Source organism: Vombatus ursinus, unplaced genomic scaffold, assembly GCF_900497805.2.
Source record: "Vombatus ursinus unplaced genomic scaffold, bare-nosed wombat genome assembly UNPS02014841.1, whole genome shotgun sequence".
Classification (NCBI taxonomy): domain Eukaryota; kingdom Metazoa; phylum Chordata; class Mammalia; order Diprotodontia; family Vombatidae; genus Vombatus; species Vombatus ursinus.
In genome coordinates this window covers 8,110,735-8,129,877 of record NW_020954619.1, presented here as the reverse complement: position 1 = coordinate 8,129,877, position 19,143 = coordinate 8,110,735, and the positions used below count along the sequence as shown (strand labels likewise).

Below are 19,143 nucleotides of genomic sequence, written 5' to 3'. Positions count from 1 at the left end.
TTGAGCAGAGCCTTGAAGGATGGGGAGAATTTGAATCCCTAAAAAGGACAGAGCTCTGGAGGGGAGCCAGTAACAACACTGCCTTCTGAGGTCTAGTTTATAGGTCAGAGAGCCTGCCATTCTCTCTTTCTAGTTCTTTTTTCGGTCCTGTCAGACTCTCTGTGACCCCATTTGGTGTGCTCTTGGCAGAGACCCTGGAGTGGTTTGCCATTTCCTTCTCCAGCTCATTTTACAGATGAGGAAACTGAGGCAAACAGGGTTAAGTGACTTGTCCAGGGGTACACAGCTAGTAAGTATCTGAGGCCGGATTTGAATTCAAGGAGAGGTCTCCCTGTCTCCAGGCCAGGCGCACTATCCACTGCGCCACTCGGCGGCCCCATTTCCTCTCTAACTTCCCCTTTTCTCTGCCCGCACTCCCAACATTCTCCAATGCTCTCTCCCACCCTTCCACCCCGACAATGAGCGCCTGCGCCTGGGCAGAGTACAGCCCTAGGACCACGTCCCTCGCTGAATCGACACACTCGGCGTTCGACCTTGCCACTAGCCTCGGCGCCGGCGCTCGGCGTTCGATTGAATTTCCTGTCTCTCCCCGTACTCCATTTCCTGCGGTTCTCATTTCTCTTCCGGTGTTTCGGCGCGGAGGGAGCGTTGCGAGAGGTATCTGAAGCCTTCTAGTTAGGAGCTGGGGCTGCCGTGACCGGAGACGCCCCTTCTTTCTGTCCTTTCTCTCTCACTCCCGGGGACTGCCGCTGCTTCCCTGGGGGACGACCCCGGGGCTGTCCTCACCCCCTCCCTCCTGGCCTGGCCTCGCCCGCGTGGGGTCCGAGGAGGGGAAAGCCCGTGGGCTCTGCGGGCGGGGGGAGGCAGGTGGGGCCGAGGCTTCCCACGAGGCGGAGGACCCCGGTCCTCGTGAGCCCGTCCGGGGGCCTCCTCACCCTGGACGCCCTCAGTTTAGTCAGGCAGCCGGTAAGCATTAAGCATCTCGTGTGTGCCGGGGATGCAAAGTAAATAAGTAAGCCTGGGGATACAAAAAGAGGCAGAAGACGGTCCTGACCGGCGTCTAATGGGGGATTCGACGTGCAAGCCACTCCTGTGCAAAATAGCTATAGACAGGACAAATGGGAAATGATCAACAGATGGGAGGCACCGTCAATCAGTAAACATCTGTTACGCTGCTACTATGTGTCAGGCACTGTGCCGGGCGCTAGAATTAAGGGTCATCAGGAAAGGCTTCCTGTAGAAGATGAGATTTAAGCTGGGACTTCAGGGAAGCCAGACGGAAGAGATGATCATTTAACCAATAAACATTAAGCACCTACTATGTGCCAGGCAGTGTGCTAAATGCCGGGGATGCAAAAAGTGGCAGAAGATAAGGGAAGAGTTGTTGCTCTCGAGAGCTAACAATCTAGTGGGAGAGACGGAACATGTAAACAAATATATACAAAGCAAGCCATGTATAGGATAAATTGTAAATAACAGAGAAGACACTAGAATTAATAATAATGATAATGGCTAATATTTATGTAGTGCTTACTGTGTGCCAGGTTGGTGATACAAACTCTGGGGATACAAAAAGAGACAAAAGACAACCCCTGGCCTCAAGGAGCTTACAGTCTGATAGAGGAAACAACTGCAAACAAATTTGTACAATGCAAGCTATATGCAGGAAATACAGGAAATAATTAACAGAGGGACGGCACTGGAATTATGAGAGGCTAGGGAAGATGAAGAGCTAAGGAGTTCAGGCGCAGAGGACAGCCAGGGAGTATGCCGAGTAAGCCCAGAGGTTTACCACCTTCTTCACCGTGTCTCCAGCTGGAGTTGCCTGGGGACCAGGGGCCAGAGCTGTGAGAACTAGAGGAGGGCATCTTGTTGGAAGCCAGTTAGTGAGTGCACTTGGTACCCAGTCATGTGTATTTGGAGGGAGGAGGTGGGGAAAGAGTGATCAGAAAAAAATAAATGATCTCTGCCCTTAAGAAGCTGAGTTTTGAATTCAGGGATTCGGGGCATGGGAGGAAATGACCTACTTGAGTAAGCTCCTAAAGGTGGAGGATTCTTCCACTTTCAGCTTCAGTCTATAAGGTATCTTTGAAGAACTTTGGAATGGATTGTGGGAGATGAAATACACTGGCGGAGAACCACTGAGCATGGCATGTTGGCATCAAAGAAGACCTTGTGCTATATGAGCAAAGCAGAATTGAAGCAGCCCGAAAGAAATGCAAGATGTGCAAATTTAGAGAATCCACCCCAAATGTCCTATTTGTGCAGACCTGTAGTACAGCATTCCAAATTCTTATTGGTCTGATCAGCCACAGTAATACTAACATGATGATATCATTTTGGTCGTCAAGAATGAAGGACAACAACTAGCCAACCCCAAAACTTAGCACAGTTGCTTCCTTTGTAGTAGGAGTTTAGTAAATGCTGGTTGGTTGATTGATTTAGCAAACCAACTGAGGTAAAATGCATTAGAAGTAGAGACAAATGCTTCACCACTTAAAACAGGTGGTAACAGAATTTTTAAAAATGAATTTTTTTCTTTCTAGGCTTCTCTGAAATTTAATCCAAAACATGGATATCAGACCAAATCATACAATTTATATCAACAATATGAATGATAAAATCAAAAAAGAAGGTAAGTTTTTGTGTGTGTTTGGCTGCTAGCTTTAGGTTGTATATCTTTGGTCACTTGATAGTGAAATTGACTACAAAACAAACTCTGCTTTGAATAAATTTTTATTCTTTCATACCTACCAAGTAAAATGACCTCCTTTCAGAAAGTGTTTATTTTCTGTCTTAGAATTTGTTAGCCAAGTTTAATTGTGCTCTTTGTTTTTTTTCTTGTTACTCCTTAATGAATATTTTAATATGAGCAAGATTAGCTGTGTTCTCTCAAACTTTTTCCATATAATCATATATTTTAAATAGCACTGATCTTGTATGTAGACAGCTGCTACAAAAAATTTCTTTAAACTTTCCCCTCCTTCATCCATCCCAGTTGCTTATTCCTATACTTCAAGCACATTCGTTTGTGAATATATGAATATATCTCACCTGTCCAGTGAACCATTGTAAGTAACAAAGATGATAAAAGAAAAAAAGGGGAAAATAACAGTTCAGTAAAACCAAACAACACTTCAGTCATACATGAGAATATATGGTTTATTCCACACCCATAGAACCCCACCTCTTCAAAGAGAGGTGGGAGGTACATCAAATCTAATTTCAACGATTTGGAACTAAGTTCAGATTGAATTTCAAGGACAGCTTGCCCCCTGCTGTTGCTATTTGAAGCTTATAAGTGGAGAGACTGAATTTATTCTATCTTACAAAATCTTTATACTGTTTAGTCGATTATAATGGCTCTTTTCTCAGTGGGAGAGTCTTAATTGGCAGTGTAGCCAAAAAATGAGCAAAAGCTCTAAAGCAAAATTAGATCTTCAGAGCTTAAATTCTTTTGCCTGGAATAGAGAATAGGGGTAACACAAGGAGTATGTAATGTTGTTAGATTTTTGCAACATACTTTTTTCATTTATAGTTAACTTGTTTCTCTTCTAATTTTGCATAGAACTGAAGAGATCATTGTATGCACTCTTTTCTCAGTTTGGCCATGTAGTGGATATTGTGGCTTTAAAGACTATGAAGATGAGAGGGCAAGCTTTTGTTATATTTAAAGAACTTGGCTCATCTACAAACGCTTTGAGACAGTTACAAGGCTTTCCGTTTTATGGTAAACCGATGGTAAGTTTTTCCAGCTAGTATCCTTTTTATTTTTTCATTTTTCTCTATGAAGAAGTAGCATAAGGTACCAGATAAAAATGCTCAACCTAGATTCAGGTAGACCTGGGAATGAATGCCACCTCTGGACACATGTAATAGCTGTATGATTAGGCAAGTCACTTTTCTTTGTTACTTCAATTCCTCATCTTCAGAATGAGATTGCAGAACTAGATGACTGGCCTCTAAGATTTTAGCTTTAGATAAATTTAATGTTCTGTGATCTTAAAGTTAGTATTATAGATTTACATATGCTTGAGATTATCTTTATTTGAGATTGAAACTTTTGTGCTTGAGACATGGTTTTGGATGCTAGTTTGTGATGTAATTTACCCTAAAGAAAATAGTCACCAATAGCTATTGTTTTTCCTCAAATGAGTTTAGTTGAGTAAATAGGGGAAATAATTGAGCTCTTCAGGCTGCTTTAAGAGCAGAGGTTAATATGTTATATAAAGCAATTTTACAACTAGATAATTTAGTCCTTTTTATAAAGAATGAGATAATGGCCACAGTCTCCTATTCTAATAGAATTTCTAATAGAATAGAATTCTGTGAGAACCTTCCCACTGGGCCCTTGTATCTGTGAGTCAGAGTTATCATAGTACAGTTTAGATAGTAACTTGCTGATGAGTTCCTTGTAGGTGAGAGAATCATAGGATCATAAGATTTTTAATTGAAGATCACCTATTCCAGGGATTCTTAACCTTTTTTTGTGTCATGGATACCTTTGGCTGTTTGGTGAAGCCTCTTAGCTCCTTTTAAATGCATAAAGCAAAATGTAGGATTACAAAAGAAACCAGTTATGTTAAATTAAAATTATCAAAATATTTTAAAAACATGTTTGTGGATCTCGAGTTAAGAACCTCATATCTAAACAAACCTGCTCATTTGGCAGAGGAGGAGCTGAGGCCTAGAGATGAGAGGTAACTTGCCAGAACTGTAGGGCTGTCCTCAAAGGGAATCCTTGTCCCTATGCTTAGGAACCCCGGGATCAGGGATGGTAGTGGTTTAACTTGAGGAAGCAAGTGTTTTTAGTTTGAGTAAAATCTGTCAACAAGCATTTATTAAGTGCTACTGTGTGCCGGGCTCTGCTAAGCCCTGGGAATACAAAGACAAAGTGACTGCATTTTTTTGTCCTCAAGAAGCTGATGCTCTGATGGAAAACACACAATGGTGTGTCATTTGGTAAATATGAGCTACATACAGAGTAGATTCCAGGTAATCTTAGAGGAGAAGCACTAGCAGCTTGGGCACCGAGAAAGGCCTAAAAGAGGTAGTACGTAAGCTGAATTTTGAAGGAATTGTGGGTTCTGAGAGGTGGAAGTTTAAAAGGAGGATTCTGGACATAGGGGAGAGCAATTGCAGAGGCACAAAGAAGGGAGAGGGAGCCTCATGGGTGGGGAACAACAAAGAGACCAGAATGACTGGACCATAGAGTGCATGGAAGGCAGTAATTATCAGGTAGGAGGAAACTAGAGGAGCTTATATAGGGAGAAGCCACTGGAGTTTGAGTAGGGGAGGAGATGACAATGGCCAGATATGCAGCCTTGGAGAAGACAGAAGGGGGCAGGAAGACTGAGGAGACTATTGCAGTCATCTGGGCAAAAGGGGATGAGACCCTGAGAAAGGTGGTGTGTGTGGGAATAGAAAGAAGGGGGTGGGTTGGAGAAGTCATAGTGAGGGAGATGCTTAGATTAGTCAACAGATGGGATATGCAGGCAAGTAAGAGCAAGCAGGGTAAAGCAGGTATGCTGACTCTGGTGGCAGAGGGTCAGAGTTCACATACTAGTTCTGCCACTGGATGCCTGGGTAACCTTGGGCAAGTCGCTGAACCTCTTCATTCCTCTCTGTTTCTTCTAGTCTATAAAATGACAGGGTTGGACTTAAATGACTTACAAGACTCCAATTAACCCAGCTCTAAATCTGTTCTGTGACTGACAGAATGGATAATGATTCCAATTCATTCTTGCCAAAACCATCCCATTTGTGGGTTTCCTGGAAATTGAGTGAACCAAGTACATTATTTGTGCTACTTGTTAATGTGAATGTCAGACTTGAAAGTTGTTTTTTCACTATAGGCCATGGGGAACTTCTCCTGGTCATCTCTGCTTGACCAGATCTCCTTTTTTCAAATTTTCCCAGAGCTTTTTAGGTCTTTGCTTTCTCTCCTTCATACCTTACTACCTGGCCTGCAGTATGCTTACCCCAGAGTCTCAGAATGTAGAAGGATCTCAGAAGCCACCTAATCCAAACTATACTTGTACAGAAATTCTTCTACGTATCCAACAGGCGTCTTCTAGCTTTGTTTTTCTCTTTGGTGAGGGTTGCACCACTGTCTCCTGAAACAGCCCATTCTACTCTTTTAAAATCTCTCATGGTTAAGTTGTTTGTCCTGCCTCTTAGCAACTTCTGCCCATTATCCCTAACTTTGCCTGCTAAGGCCAAGGAAAATAAGTATACTTTCTTCCACATGACATGCCTTTAAATTCTTGAAGACAGTTATCTTATTTCTTTGGTACATGCCTCCATTTTCCCTACCCCTGCCTCACTTCTCTGGGCTAAATATCCCCAGGTTGCATTTTATGTGTGTCACTTATCCCAACCACCTCTCACCACCCAGGCCTTTTGTAGAATAGGAGACATGAGTTCTAGGCATGGCTCTGATCCTAACTAGCTTGGGTTTCTAGGCCTCATTTTATTAATTTGTAAAATGAAGATGGAGCTAAGTGATTTGAGATTCCTTCCAGCTCTAATATTTTATGATTCTCAGTGTCATTCAATGGTTTCATATGAGGAAGAACAGTAGGCCAATTTATCTGTGTTACATTCTTTTACTATGAACATCCAAATAAGATAATAGTTCCTAGAATACTTAATCACACTCTGTTTTGGAAGTAAGGATAGATATTATGAAGTTTAAACTTTGAGAGTAGCTAGATGGTATAATAGAGAGAGCAGCAGGCTTGGAGTTAGGAAGTTCAGAGTTCAAATGAGGGCTGAGACACTTACTCTCTTTGTGACCCTGGACAAGGAAGTCACTTACCCCTTGTTTGCCTCAGTTTCCCTGTCTGTAAAATAGGAATAATACTAACATCTACCTCCCATGGTTGTTGTGAGGATCAAATGTGATTATACTTTTAAAGTGCTTATTAAGCACAGTGCCTGGCATGTGGTATGCACTATGTAAATGTTAGCTGTTATTATTAGATACTTGGGGAGAATGAAGGAGAAATACATAGAAAACTCTTACATTAAAAAAGTCATTTGAGAACACAGATTCAGACTGTAGCCTAAGAGAATTTTTTTTTTCAAGGCAATTGGGGTTAAGTGACTTGCCCAGGGCCTCAGGCTGGATTTGAACTCAGGTCTTCCTGACTTCAGAGCAGGTGCTCTATCCACTTCGCCACCTAGCTGCCCCTGAGAATTTCTAATGATAAAGTTTAGTGACAGTCTTTCTTAGACTTTTCCTAAGTCCTTCCTAACCAATCCATAGGTTGTCCATGTCCCGAGGGGGGGCCCCCCCCACCCCCTCCAAGGATATTACACTGGTGTGAAAAAGGAAAAATTCTATTATTTGGGGCATCATCTTTGCCTTCTACTCCATTTCCACAGCATAGAATTTCTCATCAGCTTCTCTCAGACCAGGACAGAATTCTTGGCTTTTAAATAGGTAGGTAGTAATTTATAGTCAAGAAAGATAGCTATTAACTGGAAATTGTTCCACTCTGAAATGGGAGTAACATTAGTTTGTAAATAAATAAGTAGGAAGCTTGAGGGCAGCTAGATGGCACAGTGGGTATCTTTGTGAGTTCAAATGCAGCCTCAGACACTAGCTGTGTGACCCTGGGCAGGTCACTTAACCCTGTTTGCCTCAGTTTCCCCATCTGTAAAATGAGCTGGAGAAGGAAATGGCAAATCACTCCAGTATCTTTGCCAAGAAAACTCCAAAATGGGGTCATAAATTGTCAAGCATGACTGAAACAACCCAACAACAAGTAAGCACCTGTGTTCTCTATGCATTTAAATAATTTGATTAATTTCGTTAATGTCAACAGTCCACAAACATTAGGTGCTTAATGGGGAAACAAAAACAGGCAAAAAACAATCCTTGCTCTCAAGGAGCATCCATTTTTATAGGGAAAGCAGCATACCAATACATAGGTACGTGCAAGATACATACAGAATAATAAAGGTAATCCAAAAAGGGGAAGACTTTAGCAGCCAGTGAGGCAAGGAAAAACTTCTTGCCGGTGGCATTTGAGTTAAGTCCTGAAAGAAACCAGGAATCCTAAGAGGAAAGGTGACAACATTCTAGAGCCATGGGGACAACCAGTGTAAACACATGGACATAGCATGTGGCCTGTCATTTTCCAAGACCTTTAATTAGGTCAGTGTAGCTGGAACATAAGAGTGGAGGGAAGTACTGGCTTAACAAGTCTTGGAAAGCAGGAAAGGGCCAGAATATGAAGAACTTTAATGCCAGGAAGACTTTATGTTTGACCCTGGGGGTAATAGGGAGCCACTGAAACTCTTTGAGTGAAGGAGTGATAATTAAGCCTATGCTTTATAAAAATCACCTTGGCTGCTGAGTAGAAACAGAGTGGAGCAGGTAGACACTTAAGACAGGGAGAATTAGAAGACTGGAGTAGTCCATGTGAAATATGAGCTAGAGTTGTGACTGTGTATATAGAATAGGGGACTTGTAGAAGAGGTGCTGTGAGGATAAAAACAAGATTTAGCAATGGATTTGATTTGTGGGGTAAGTTCTAATGAGGAATTGAAAGTGATACTGAGATTGAGCTAGGTGACCTTGAGAAGGTTGGTGGTGCCCTCTCTAATAATGAGGAAGTGGAGAGGGTTTGGGGAAAAGATAATGAATTTTATTTTAGTAAAGTATACTTAAGTGCCGTAAAGATGTCTCAAAGCAAACAGAACTTGTTTATGTTAACTAAATGGCCTAAGGCAAAAATATATTTCTAACCTTTTGTGATTTTCTGTGTTTTGTTGTCTAAAGAGACCATTAGGAGCTATTTATGCATAAAGGAAAGTTGTGCAGATAATCCAAGATTGTCTTATTGGCATTTAACAAATACTTGATTGATTATGCTATAGTTTTACTTTTAAGTATATTTGTACTATAACTAATTTGATACAAGCCTAAAACATACCTTTTAAATGGTGAACGACAGTGACACTTCTATCTGGCAAGAAAAAATTTTCTAATTGTGATAATAGATTTCTTAGAAATGTTGTGTCTAAATGATCAGCAATGCTTCATTTTCATAAAGAAGTCTGAAATATTTATGACATTTAGAATAACAAACTCAATCTTTTTTTAAAAATTAAAACAGCGAATTCAGTATGCAAAAACAGACTCTGATGTAATCTCTAAAATGCGTGGCACTTTTGCTGATAAGGAAAAGAAAAAAGAGAAGAAAAAAGCTAAATCTTTGGAGGTAACTGCTAATGCTGCAAACAAAAAGCCTGGTCAGGTAAGCTGAGAAAAATGCATTAAAAACTTTCTAAGAGTAATCATCTTTCATGTAAAGATTTCACTGGTTTTTTTTTTTTGTTAGCACTTTTGCCTCAGATGATTTATATATTATTGTGTGTTTGAAGAGTCATTTTTTTAGGTTTATTGTTAATGTTGAAGTATTGGAATTCTGAAAATTCAATAAAATTTGTGTCATAGCAGGTAAAAGACTCGGAAATAGGTATGCTAATCAACTGCATAGATATTGACCATGAAAATGTGTCAGTCAAAATTATTTACATAACATTTCATTTCATTGGTTTTACATCTGTTTTGCCAACTCACAAGCTGAGTGGCTAAAGTCTCAAGCTCTTATGATTCCAATTATGTTATGATGTATATAAGGAAATCATTGACATTTTTAACACTGAAAAAGACCAGGCACACAAATTCATATAAAAATATATTATAATTTTACTTTGAAACAAAGGTTTTTTCAGCCTCTTTTTTTTTTTTTTTTTTTGCCTTCTAGATTGAAAAAAATGCACTGTGTTAGGCAGCTTTGTTTTTTGAGACATTCTTAAATTCTGGTCTTCTACTGTTAGGAAGAAATACTTTAGTCAAGGCCCTTTTCTGTGAATGTTTTAAGTAACTTTAGTGAGAGATTTAATGTAAGTTATACAGCAAAACTTAAGATTATCATTCTGAAAACAACTATTGAGCGTTTTTAGAAACAAATTTCACTGGATGCAGTTTTTTTCCTTGGTCACATCCAGGTGGTTATTTCTGGAAGTGTCTTATCTTTTCTTTATGTCAAGGTTGTTCTTCTAATAGAAGATAAAATTGAAACTTTGGCTGGAAAATTTAAAACTTTACAAGCTTCATTTTATGTAATATTTGTAAAGGTCAGGACTGGGCTTTTCAAAATCAGGACCATACCTTTATATTCATGAACAAAAAGAAATTATCCCTATGTATTTTAGATCTGGCATCAAAAGTTATATTCTTAATGGAACGCAAAATATAATAGATTCATGAAGCTATTATAGTACTTCACTAATTATAAATTTGAACTCCTGTTGTTTGTAATGATGAGAAATTGTAACCTTGTTTTATGTTTCTCTTGTTAGACCACACCAAATTCAGCTAACACCCAAGGAAATTCAACTGCAAATCCTCAGGTAACCTTTCTTTATAGAATCCTTAAAAAAAAGAACTATACAAAGATAAATCCTAGAAAGATAGAAGATTCCATATTATGACCGGCAAAAGTTTTTCCAAACATAGCAAGTTAGCCCAGAAGAAAGACATTTCTAAAAGGAAATAGAGTACTTTTCCTTTTAAAGGGGAAGAAAACTATAGAGTTAATATTATCTTATCCCACGTCAAGTTAATGTCAGAGTCAGGAGTGTTAGATTATGAGCACCTTTACAGCATGAGTCCTGTCTTGGGATCATCAGTCTGTGGTCCAGAGCAGTGGTGTCAAACTCAGATAGAAATGGGGCACACTAAGTGTACATAATATATCTCTATGGGCTGTATGTTGACTTAGAAAACCACATATTAACATTATCTATATTCTGTTGTATATTTTGTTAAATAAAATTTAAATTAAAATATAATCTAAATTTAGATTAAAATGTCATCTGGTTCTGCTGCACTCTGTGTTTGACACCTTTAAAGCTAGAAGGGACTTAAGTGGCTTTTTAGTACATTCCCTTCATTTTACAACTAAGAAGACTGAGGCCCACTGAGGATGATTTGCCCAGGGCCAAACCAGTAGTAAACATCAGAGGTGGGATTTGAACCCAGCTTTTATGATTTGAGCTTTTTTCATCTTTGAGATGCATAGGGGTTATTGGGCAGATAATGTGGCATAGTGGAAAATACACTAGACTTACATTCTAAAGACCTGGGTTTGAGTCCTGGTTCACCACTAACTTACAAGTTTTTGTGACCTTTGATAAATGACTTAATTTTAATTTCATCATCTGTAAAATGAGGATGATATCTGCCCTGCCTACCTCACAGAGATATGAAGAATCAATTGAGATGATGTATGGAAAGCATTATCTAAATGTGTGAAGTTATCATCATCTTTATCCCCTGTGGTTCTTTGCATGCAGTAGGCACTCATATTTGTTGAATGATGAAAATGGAATCTGAGACTGCTGGCTTCTCCATATAAGTAAACCCTAATAGTTATCTTTAATGACTATATATAGGGAACGTGATAGTTGTCATTTGAAGGGCTGTGATGTGGAAATATGATCAGACTTGTCATGTTTGGCACTGCGGAGCGGATTTTCTTAAAGCATAGGTTTCACCATATCATTACCCACACCCATTAAGCTCCAGTGTTTCCCAGTCACCTCCAAGAGAAAATACAAAGTCCTCTGTTTGGTATTCAGAGCCCTTTATAACCTCCCCCTCCTGTCTGTCACCCTTACCTTTTCAGTTTTCTTATACTTTATTCTCTGCCATATACTCTTCAGTCCTGTGACACTGGTCTCCTGGCTGTTCTACAAAAAAGATATTCCATCATCTTTGTTAATGAGGAACGTTTTGGAAATCAGAAGGGTTTTCTGTACGACCAAATCTGCTGCCCTTCCTACCAGTAAAAATTTGAATTTCTGAGCTGTTTATATAATATATATTTTCTTCTCTGAACTCTTAATATCACTTATAGTCTATTAGACTCTTTGAAGTTATTGGTTTGAGATAATAACAAAGAAGATTACAACTTATTCCTTTCCTTTCGACCTAAATTTATTTTTTGTTTTTGTAGGTGCCTGACTACCCACCAAATTATATTTTATTCCTAAATAACTTGCCAGAGGAGACTAATGAAATGATGTTATCTATGCTGTTTAATCAGTAAGTTTGTTTTGTTGTTGTTTTTTTTTAAATAAATGAGTCTTTGCTTCTAATGAAAACCCCCTGATAGAGCAAATTATAATTTCATGATTTTAATCTATCTGTTCATTACAGAATAACAGTTTTTTGCTAGTTTGCTGATTGTCAGTTGATTGTCACTTGAACTTAATACATATGCGTAAAACATGAGGCAAATCTTTGATAAAATTTAGTATACATGTGTATCTCTATATGTATACAAACATATACATATTTATATGTAGATAGAGTTTTTTGCAGTACTGATTTTACACTTATTTTTTGTTTGGAGTAGTATGTTTCAGGGGCAGATACACAGAGCCCTTTATCATTGTGTGTGTGTGGAGGGAGTTGTTTGCAATCAGTTTCTTTCATAATCAATATCAGATACATTACTCATTTCCCCCTCCCTCCCCTCCTTTTTAATTAAAGGTTTCCTGGTTTCAAAGAAGTGCGGTTGGTACCTGGGAGACATGACATTGCTTTTGTGGAGTTTGAAAATGATGGACAGGCTGGTGCTGCCAGAGATGCCTTACAAGGATTTAAGATCACACCATCCCATGCCATGAAGATTACATATGCCAAGAAATAGCTTTATGGACATTCTTTCAATGACTTGGTTTTATTTATGGCTTCTTTTGTTTTTTAAAAGATACAGTTCAGGAATTTTGAAGAACTTTCTGAGGGCAATAGTGAAAGTAGTAAAACATTTTGTGTAAACTTTTTTTTTAAACTCAAATTCTCCAGTGTTCCCTACAAATTTGGGATACTGCAACATGCAAGAGACATTTTGTACAATTAAAACTTACTTTTGTTCAACATGTAATGTTATGCCTTTTTTTGGGCCGATTTCCCCCTTTATCTGTTTGTTCTATGTTGTAATTTTTTCTATGGCCACATCTTAATTGTGTTTTCCTAATCACATTTATTTTGGAATCACTAATAGAAGCTTTGAAATATCGTTAAAAAAAAACTAAAAATGTATTTGAAAAAGAAAATTAGTGAATAGCTCATTTTTTTTCATGGTGGTAGAAAATGATCATCCTAGAGATCCTAGATAGAGAGTAACTATTTCCTACCTTTTGGGAGGATAGATGAAAAGAGGGTGATGACTTTGAGGTTCTTGAACCATCAAGACTGAGAGGTACCTCAGTGTCATTTGAGGAGGTTATACCCAAATAATTGGAGTATAGATTTTTTTCAAACTTTATTTGAACTTATAAAGTTAATACCTTTTGTTTTTCAGTTGCCTTCAGTTCCTACCCCACTCCATCACTGAGGAATCTTCTTATTTTTAAGCCTAATATTAAAATGCCTCTAGGAAAGAAAATAAAATTTTCCTTTTAAACTTAATCAGGTATGATTGCCACTACATTGGGCTTCAGGCACCCTCTCTGGCCACCTGGGGTGCCACAGGGCATGCCTTGCCATCCCTGGGCACTCTTTACCTTTACCACTTTCCAGCCACACACAGCTGCCTGATTCCCTGTGAAAATTATACTCAGGGCCAAACTCCTGTGGACAATGATAACCTACCTGAACTCATTCCCAGTTATTAACCTACTTCCCACTGGTCATACCCACCCCATCCCAGTGATTATGAACCCACAGAGGGCCACTGTTCACATCCTGTTCCCCTCACTGATTGCCCTCATTCCCATCACTCCCTGCCCTTCCCTTCCTCTCTGGAATGTGCTTGGTAGGTAACAAGCTGGATTTCATCTTAATCTTTTTTCATGTCTTATTCCCTCCATCTTGCACTCACTGAGACCTCTGGATGACACAGCTTCCATGGCTGCCCATTGCAGCACTGATGGCACTTAGACTCATACACCCCAACTCCCTAATCTCAGCAGGGGATTTTGATTACTCCTTGGCCACTTCAGGCTCTCCTTCCACCAGCAGTACCCAGTAGTCTTCCCCTTTTCTTGACATTCAATCCATATTCATCACCAATCAAGATTCTGGTGGCTGTTATATACTGACCTCCGAGACATTCTCCTCCCTCAATGAGTTCAGTTTTTGCATCAGTTTTTCCTCCCTAACTCCTGCCTTCCTACTAGGGGACTTCACCACATATTTATGCCCTCCACCCCACCACCAACACCTCACTTTTGCAGTTCCTCATCTTTCTAATTTCTCATGACTTATTCCACCCAACCCCAGCTACATACAGAGATAGTCATACCCTTGATCTTACCATCACCCACAAGCATTCCATATCCATGTTCATGAATTCTAAAATTCCTCTATCTGATCGTAATCTCTTTTCATCCCACCTCTCTACTTTACAACTCCAAACCCTATTCTTGATCTTTACCATGACATCCAAATCCCTCCAACCCTTAATTCTTTCCCAGTGCGCTAGGTATGCTGTCCTCCCTTTCCCATCTTAACCCTTTGGTGAACCAGTTCATTTCTACACTATTCTCTTCTCAAGTCCTTTGCCCCTTTATCCCATCAATGATCTTATCCTTTCAAATCCCAGCCCTGGATTGCTCTCACATTCTGCTAGATGAAGCTGGAGAAAGTCATGAAACCATATTAACTGAATCCACCACAAGTAGATCTCAACTGGGCCTTCAGTGTTGGAAGGCAATCCTTTTACACTTCCCTAGTCCACCATTCCACTTACCACAGTGGCTTTTCTAAACTTTTTTTTACCTTCCTCAAACATCCCCGAGTTCCCTCTCAGAAAGGTCTCAGCTGAGAACCATTCCTTACTTTTGAAAAAGTTGAGGCCCTTCGCAGAGAGCTCCCTCTTCTCTCTACCTCTTTATCTCACACAACTCAGATGCCTTCTGCCACTGTTTCCTTCACTCTTGTTTCACATAAAGAGGTGACCCTTCTTGCCAACACAAACCCCTCTATATGCACAAGTGCTCTCTCCAGCCTTCTCCAGCAGATTTTATCATCCCTATTCTCTGCTATCATCCCTACATCTACTACTAGTCTTTTAATCTTGTTTACTGGCTGCTTTCCTACTGTCTGCAAACTCGCCCATTTCTCTCCCTCAAAAAATCCTTTCTTCATCCATCCATCCCTGTTAGCTGTTGTGCTATATCTCTCCTCTCTTTTGTGTCTATACTCCTTGAGATAGTAATTGACATTAGATACTTCCACTTCCTCTCACTTTACCTTCTGGCTTCCACCCTCATCATTTAACTGATACTGCTCTCTCTCTAAAGTTAATAATGATCTCTTAATTGCCAAATCTGATGGCCTTTTCTCAAACCTCATTCTTCTTGACTGCTGTGTCGTCTTTGACTGTCAATCAACCCCTTCTCCTTGATAATCTCTTCCTTGACACTGCCCTATCCTGGCTTTCCTCCTGCCTGTCTTCTGAATCTTCATCCAGATCATATCCACTAACCGTGGGAGTCCCCCAGGGCTCTTTCCTGGGGAGGGGAATGTTACTACTTCACTTGGAGATCTTAGGTCCCATGGATTTAATTATCTTCTCTGTGCAGATGACTCTCAGATCTACTTGTCTAGCTCTAACAGCTCTCCTGGCTCCTAGTCTTGCATCTCCAACTGTCTTACAGACATCTTGAGGTGGATATTGCATAGACATCCTAAACTCAACATGTCCAAAATGGAACTGAATATCTTCTCCCCACCCCAACCCTCTCTTCTTAATTTCCCTATTACTCTTAAAGGTACTTCCATTTTCCTAATCACACAGGCTCAAAACCTAGATATCATCCTGGATTCTTCACTTTCACATCCCACGTTCAATCTATTGCCAAATCCTGGCAATTTTACCTTCTTAACACCTCTCGTCTATGACCCCTTCTTTTTTTCTTTCTTTCTCTTTTTTTTTTTTGTGAGGCAGTTGGGGTTAAGTGACTTGCCCAGAGTCAACAGCTAGTGAGTGTTATGTGTCTGAGGCCGGATTTGAACTCAGGTCCTTCTGACTCCAGGGCCGGTGCTCTATCCACTGTGCCACCTAGCTGCCCCTCTGTCCCCTTCTTTGCTCCAACACTGCCACCAGCCTGGTCCAGGCTCTCATCATCTCACTCCTAGACTATTGCCATAGCCTTTTGGTTGGTCTCCCTCTTCCTTTTCACCTCCTAGCTTCCCTAGCTTCCTTTTAAATTTCAGCTGAAGTCCCATCATCTGCAAGAAGCCTTTCCCAGTCCTTAATTTTGGTGCCTTCCCTCTGAGACTACCTTCAGTTTATCCTCTCTGTGCCTTGTTTGTACGTAGTTATTTGTATGTTGTCTCTCCCATTAGATTGTGAGCTCATTGAGATTTATATAGCACTTTAAGGTTTGCAAAGCAATTCATAAACATCTCATTTTGTCCCCCCCCCCAAAATGCTGGGAAATAGGGACTGTTATAATCCTCATTTTACAGATGAGGAAACAGGTTAAGTGACTTGCTCAGGGTCACACAGCCTGAGTGTATCTGAGGCTAGAATTGAGTTCAGGTCTTCCTGACTAGAGGCCCACCATTCTATACACTTCTCCACCAAGCTATATCTTAATATAATATTGAATATTTATTTTTGTACTTCTTTTGATAATTTTCTTTCCTCTAATGGGGATTTTTTTTCCTCTAAATTTAGAGGAAAATACTATTCGAATGGGAACCTTTGCTTTGCCACTAGTGTTTTGTGAGTCACAGAGGATTGCCAATTCCCATGTGAGTCCTAATAGTCTACAGCTGACTTCTGGGAGAAGTTCATTTCCCTGGGTAGGAGGTGACTAGGCTAGAGGAAAAGGCTTGGATATACATACATTCAGCCAACCCACCTCCTGTGAAATACTTAGAAGATTAGGCCTTTGCCATGTTTTGGTCATAAGGTTTTTTCCAGGAGTAAGGTTAATGACTGGAGTTTAAGGGCAAGGAGGCATGAAATTGGAAGTTTCTCTAAGTCTCACTATTTTTCCATTTTTAAAATCTTAGCTTTCAGGTTTTTTAAGCTGTTTACTCTGGGATCTAATAGATTACAGCCAGGTTCCTTGCCCACATTCTACCAAAGCACATCAAATGTGAAGAATACCAAGGTCACAGACACAAATTTTTGTTGAATTTGGTCCTAGAGACTGTGGCAGACAGCATCAGGCATAGAAGTTGATTCCAGGAATGTGGGAGAAAGTTTTTGTGCTTAAAGTTGGAGGCTATGAGAGGGAATCCGGAAGCTTCAGAGGAAGGAGTGAGAAAGTCAATCTACAATGCAATCTCTATAATAAAGATGTTTCTTCAAGCCTCTATGTCTGGTGGGGACATATCTCATTCGTCAGATTTACTTCCATATCTATGGATAGGGGGTACCAGACCTTCTAGTCTTCTTCATAACCGAAACCAATATAATAAGTAAAGCAAAACTTTACAAAAGCATCTCTGTCTGGTCTACTAATACTCAAACTCTGTGTTCTGCTCTTTTCTTAGGTTGCTGGGGGAACACAAGCATGTGGGTAACCATACTTACAACAAAATTGTTAACATATTTTTCTTTTACTATTGGCCTTCAAACTTAAAAATATTTTTTTGTTAACTAAAATAGCCTTAGATATAGTTTTGCTTAGTAATTCCACTGCCCATTTGTGACCTACCCACTGTCATCATTTCTAAAAGTGCCTCTCAAAACAACAATCTTATATTTGCCCTCTTACAAACTTGCCTGGGCTGAGTAGGATAATTCATACTTTCATACCTTTCCTGGCTCTGTTTCTGACTCTCTAAAATTACCATGCCCAAGTTGCCTTCTCACCCTGGAACATTCCTCTGCCCCTACAGCCTTCTCCCATTTGTGAGTTCCTCCAGAATCTCCATTTTGAGGCCAGCCATTTTTTATTACTCTCCTGACTCTGAACATTGACACTATTTCTCCCTCCCCTATTAGAATGTATAACCCTTGAGGGCAAGGAGTGTCTTGCTTAAATTGTTTGCCTGCTGCTACAATGCCTAGCACATAATAAGCACTTAGAAAATGCTTGTTGACTAAAGTTTCATGATGATTTAGATCTTTGGGGACAACCAGTTGATAGTAATGGAAGTAAACATTTTTCCTTCACAAAGTATGGGTAATGACTTCTGATATATTGCTATGTACAATGTAAATGTACATTGAGTTGTAGGGCACCAAGGTGGTGAAGTGGATACAGATCTCGGCTTCGAGGCAGAGACTTGAATTCAAATCTCCCTGGAGACACTTATAAACTGTGTAATCCTAGGCAAGTCATTTGATCTCTGTTTGCCTCAGTTTCCTCCTCTGTTAAATAGAGTTGTTGTGAAGATTAAATAAGATAATTGTAAAGCCCTCAGCCTGATACACAGTAATTACTAGACAAATGTTAGCTATTATAGCTATTATTTGTCCAGATACATTAAAGTTTGATTTATGCTTTTATTACTACTTGTAGCTTAAAGACTAGGGAGAAGTTTAAAAATATAAATATTATATATAAACATATTTATAAATAAATATTTAAAATGCCCTAGATGAGGGCCTGCAGTGTGTGTGTGTGAGTGTGTGTGTGTGTGTGTGTGTGTGTGTGTGTGTGTTCACACCCTTCATTTGAAACTTTGTCACCCACTAGGGATGGAAGGAGGACAACAATGGGAAAGACAGGCTGCCAGGAAAAGCATGAAGTAGATAAAAGGGAGAGGGTCATGCCTCTAGCCATGTTTCTTCCCTATAGCATGGGTATTTGGAAGGCTAGCCAGCTCTCGGACCTCAACCCCCTCCTTGTGGCCTAGGCTATTTCAAGCTGGCTTTTCAAATGCCTCCAGAAATAAGGGTAAGGCCAGAGACTAGGGTATAGGGATATATCAGGTTAGGTTCCTTGATGGACTTGTGTATTACAATCGGTCACCTGAAACCCTTGTCTTAGCTGGGGATTTGTCACATCATTGTATGGTGGAAAGAGCACAGACTTTAGAGTAAAAAGATCTGAGTTTGAAGGCTCTTGCACTTTTATGGCCATGGATAAGTCAGCTTCTCTGGACCTCAGTTTCTGCTTTTGTAAAATTGGTAAAAAAAAAAAAAA

General features: G+C 39.8%; 1 protein-coding gene across 3 annotated transcripts; it reads left to right on the top strand.

The window, feature by feature from the left end:
- Positions 1-579: 579 nt before the first annotated feature.
- On the top strand, positions 580-12,964 carry SNRPB2 (small nuclear ribonucleoprotein polypeptide B2). Of its 3 annotated transcripts, none has more exons than XM_027840367.1 (7): positions 580-657; positions 2,547-2,635; positions 3,569-3,741; positions 9,129-9,269; positions 10,381-10,431; positions 12,039-12,127; positions 12,578-12,964. In XM_027840367.1, the coding sequence occupies exons 2-7, from the start codon at positions 2,572-2,574 to the stop codon at positions 12,735-12,737; spliced, it is 678 nt and encodes a 225-aa protein (XP_027696168.1). In that variant the 5' UTR covers positions 580-657; positions 2,547-2,571; the 3' UTR covers positions 12,738-12,964. The 3 variants fall into 3 exon arrangements, with proteins under 3 accessions (XP_027696168.1, XP_027696169.1, XP_027696170.1); XM_027840368.1 differs by lacking the exon at positions 580-657 and adding an exon at positions 946-966; XM_027840369.1 differs by lacking the exon at positions 580-657 and having other exon boundaries at positions 3,604-3,741.
- Positions 12,965-19,143: the final 6,179 nt, after the last annotated feature.

Bases quoted from the DNA above. Each gene is read 5' to 3' on its own strand.
- SNRPB2 (XM_027840367.1), top strand. From the start codon at position 2,572: ATGGATATCAGACCAAATCATACAATTTATATCAACAATATGAATGAT. The intron at 3,742-9,128 runs GTAAGTTTTTCC...AAATTAAAACAG, and splicing joins CGTTTTATGGTAAACCGATG to CGAATTCAGTATGCAAAAAC. The intron at 12,128-12,577 runs GTAAGTTTGTTT...TTTTAATTAAAG, and splicing joins TTATCTATGCTGTTTAATCA to GTTTCCTGGTTTCAAAGAAG.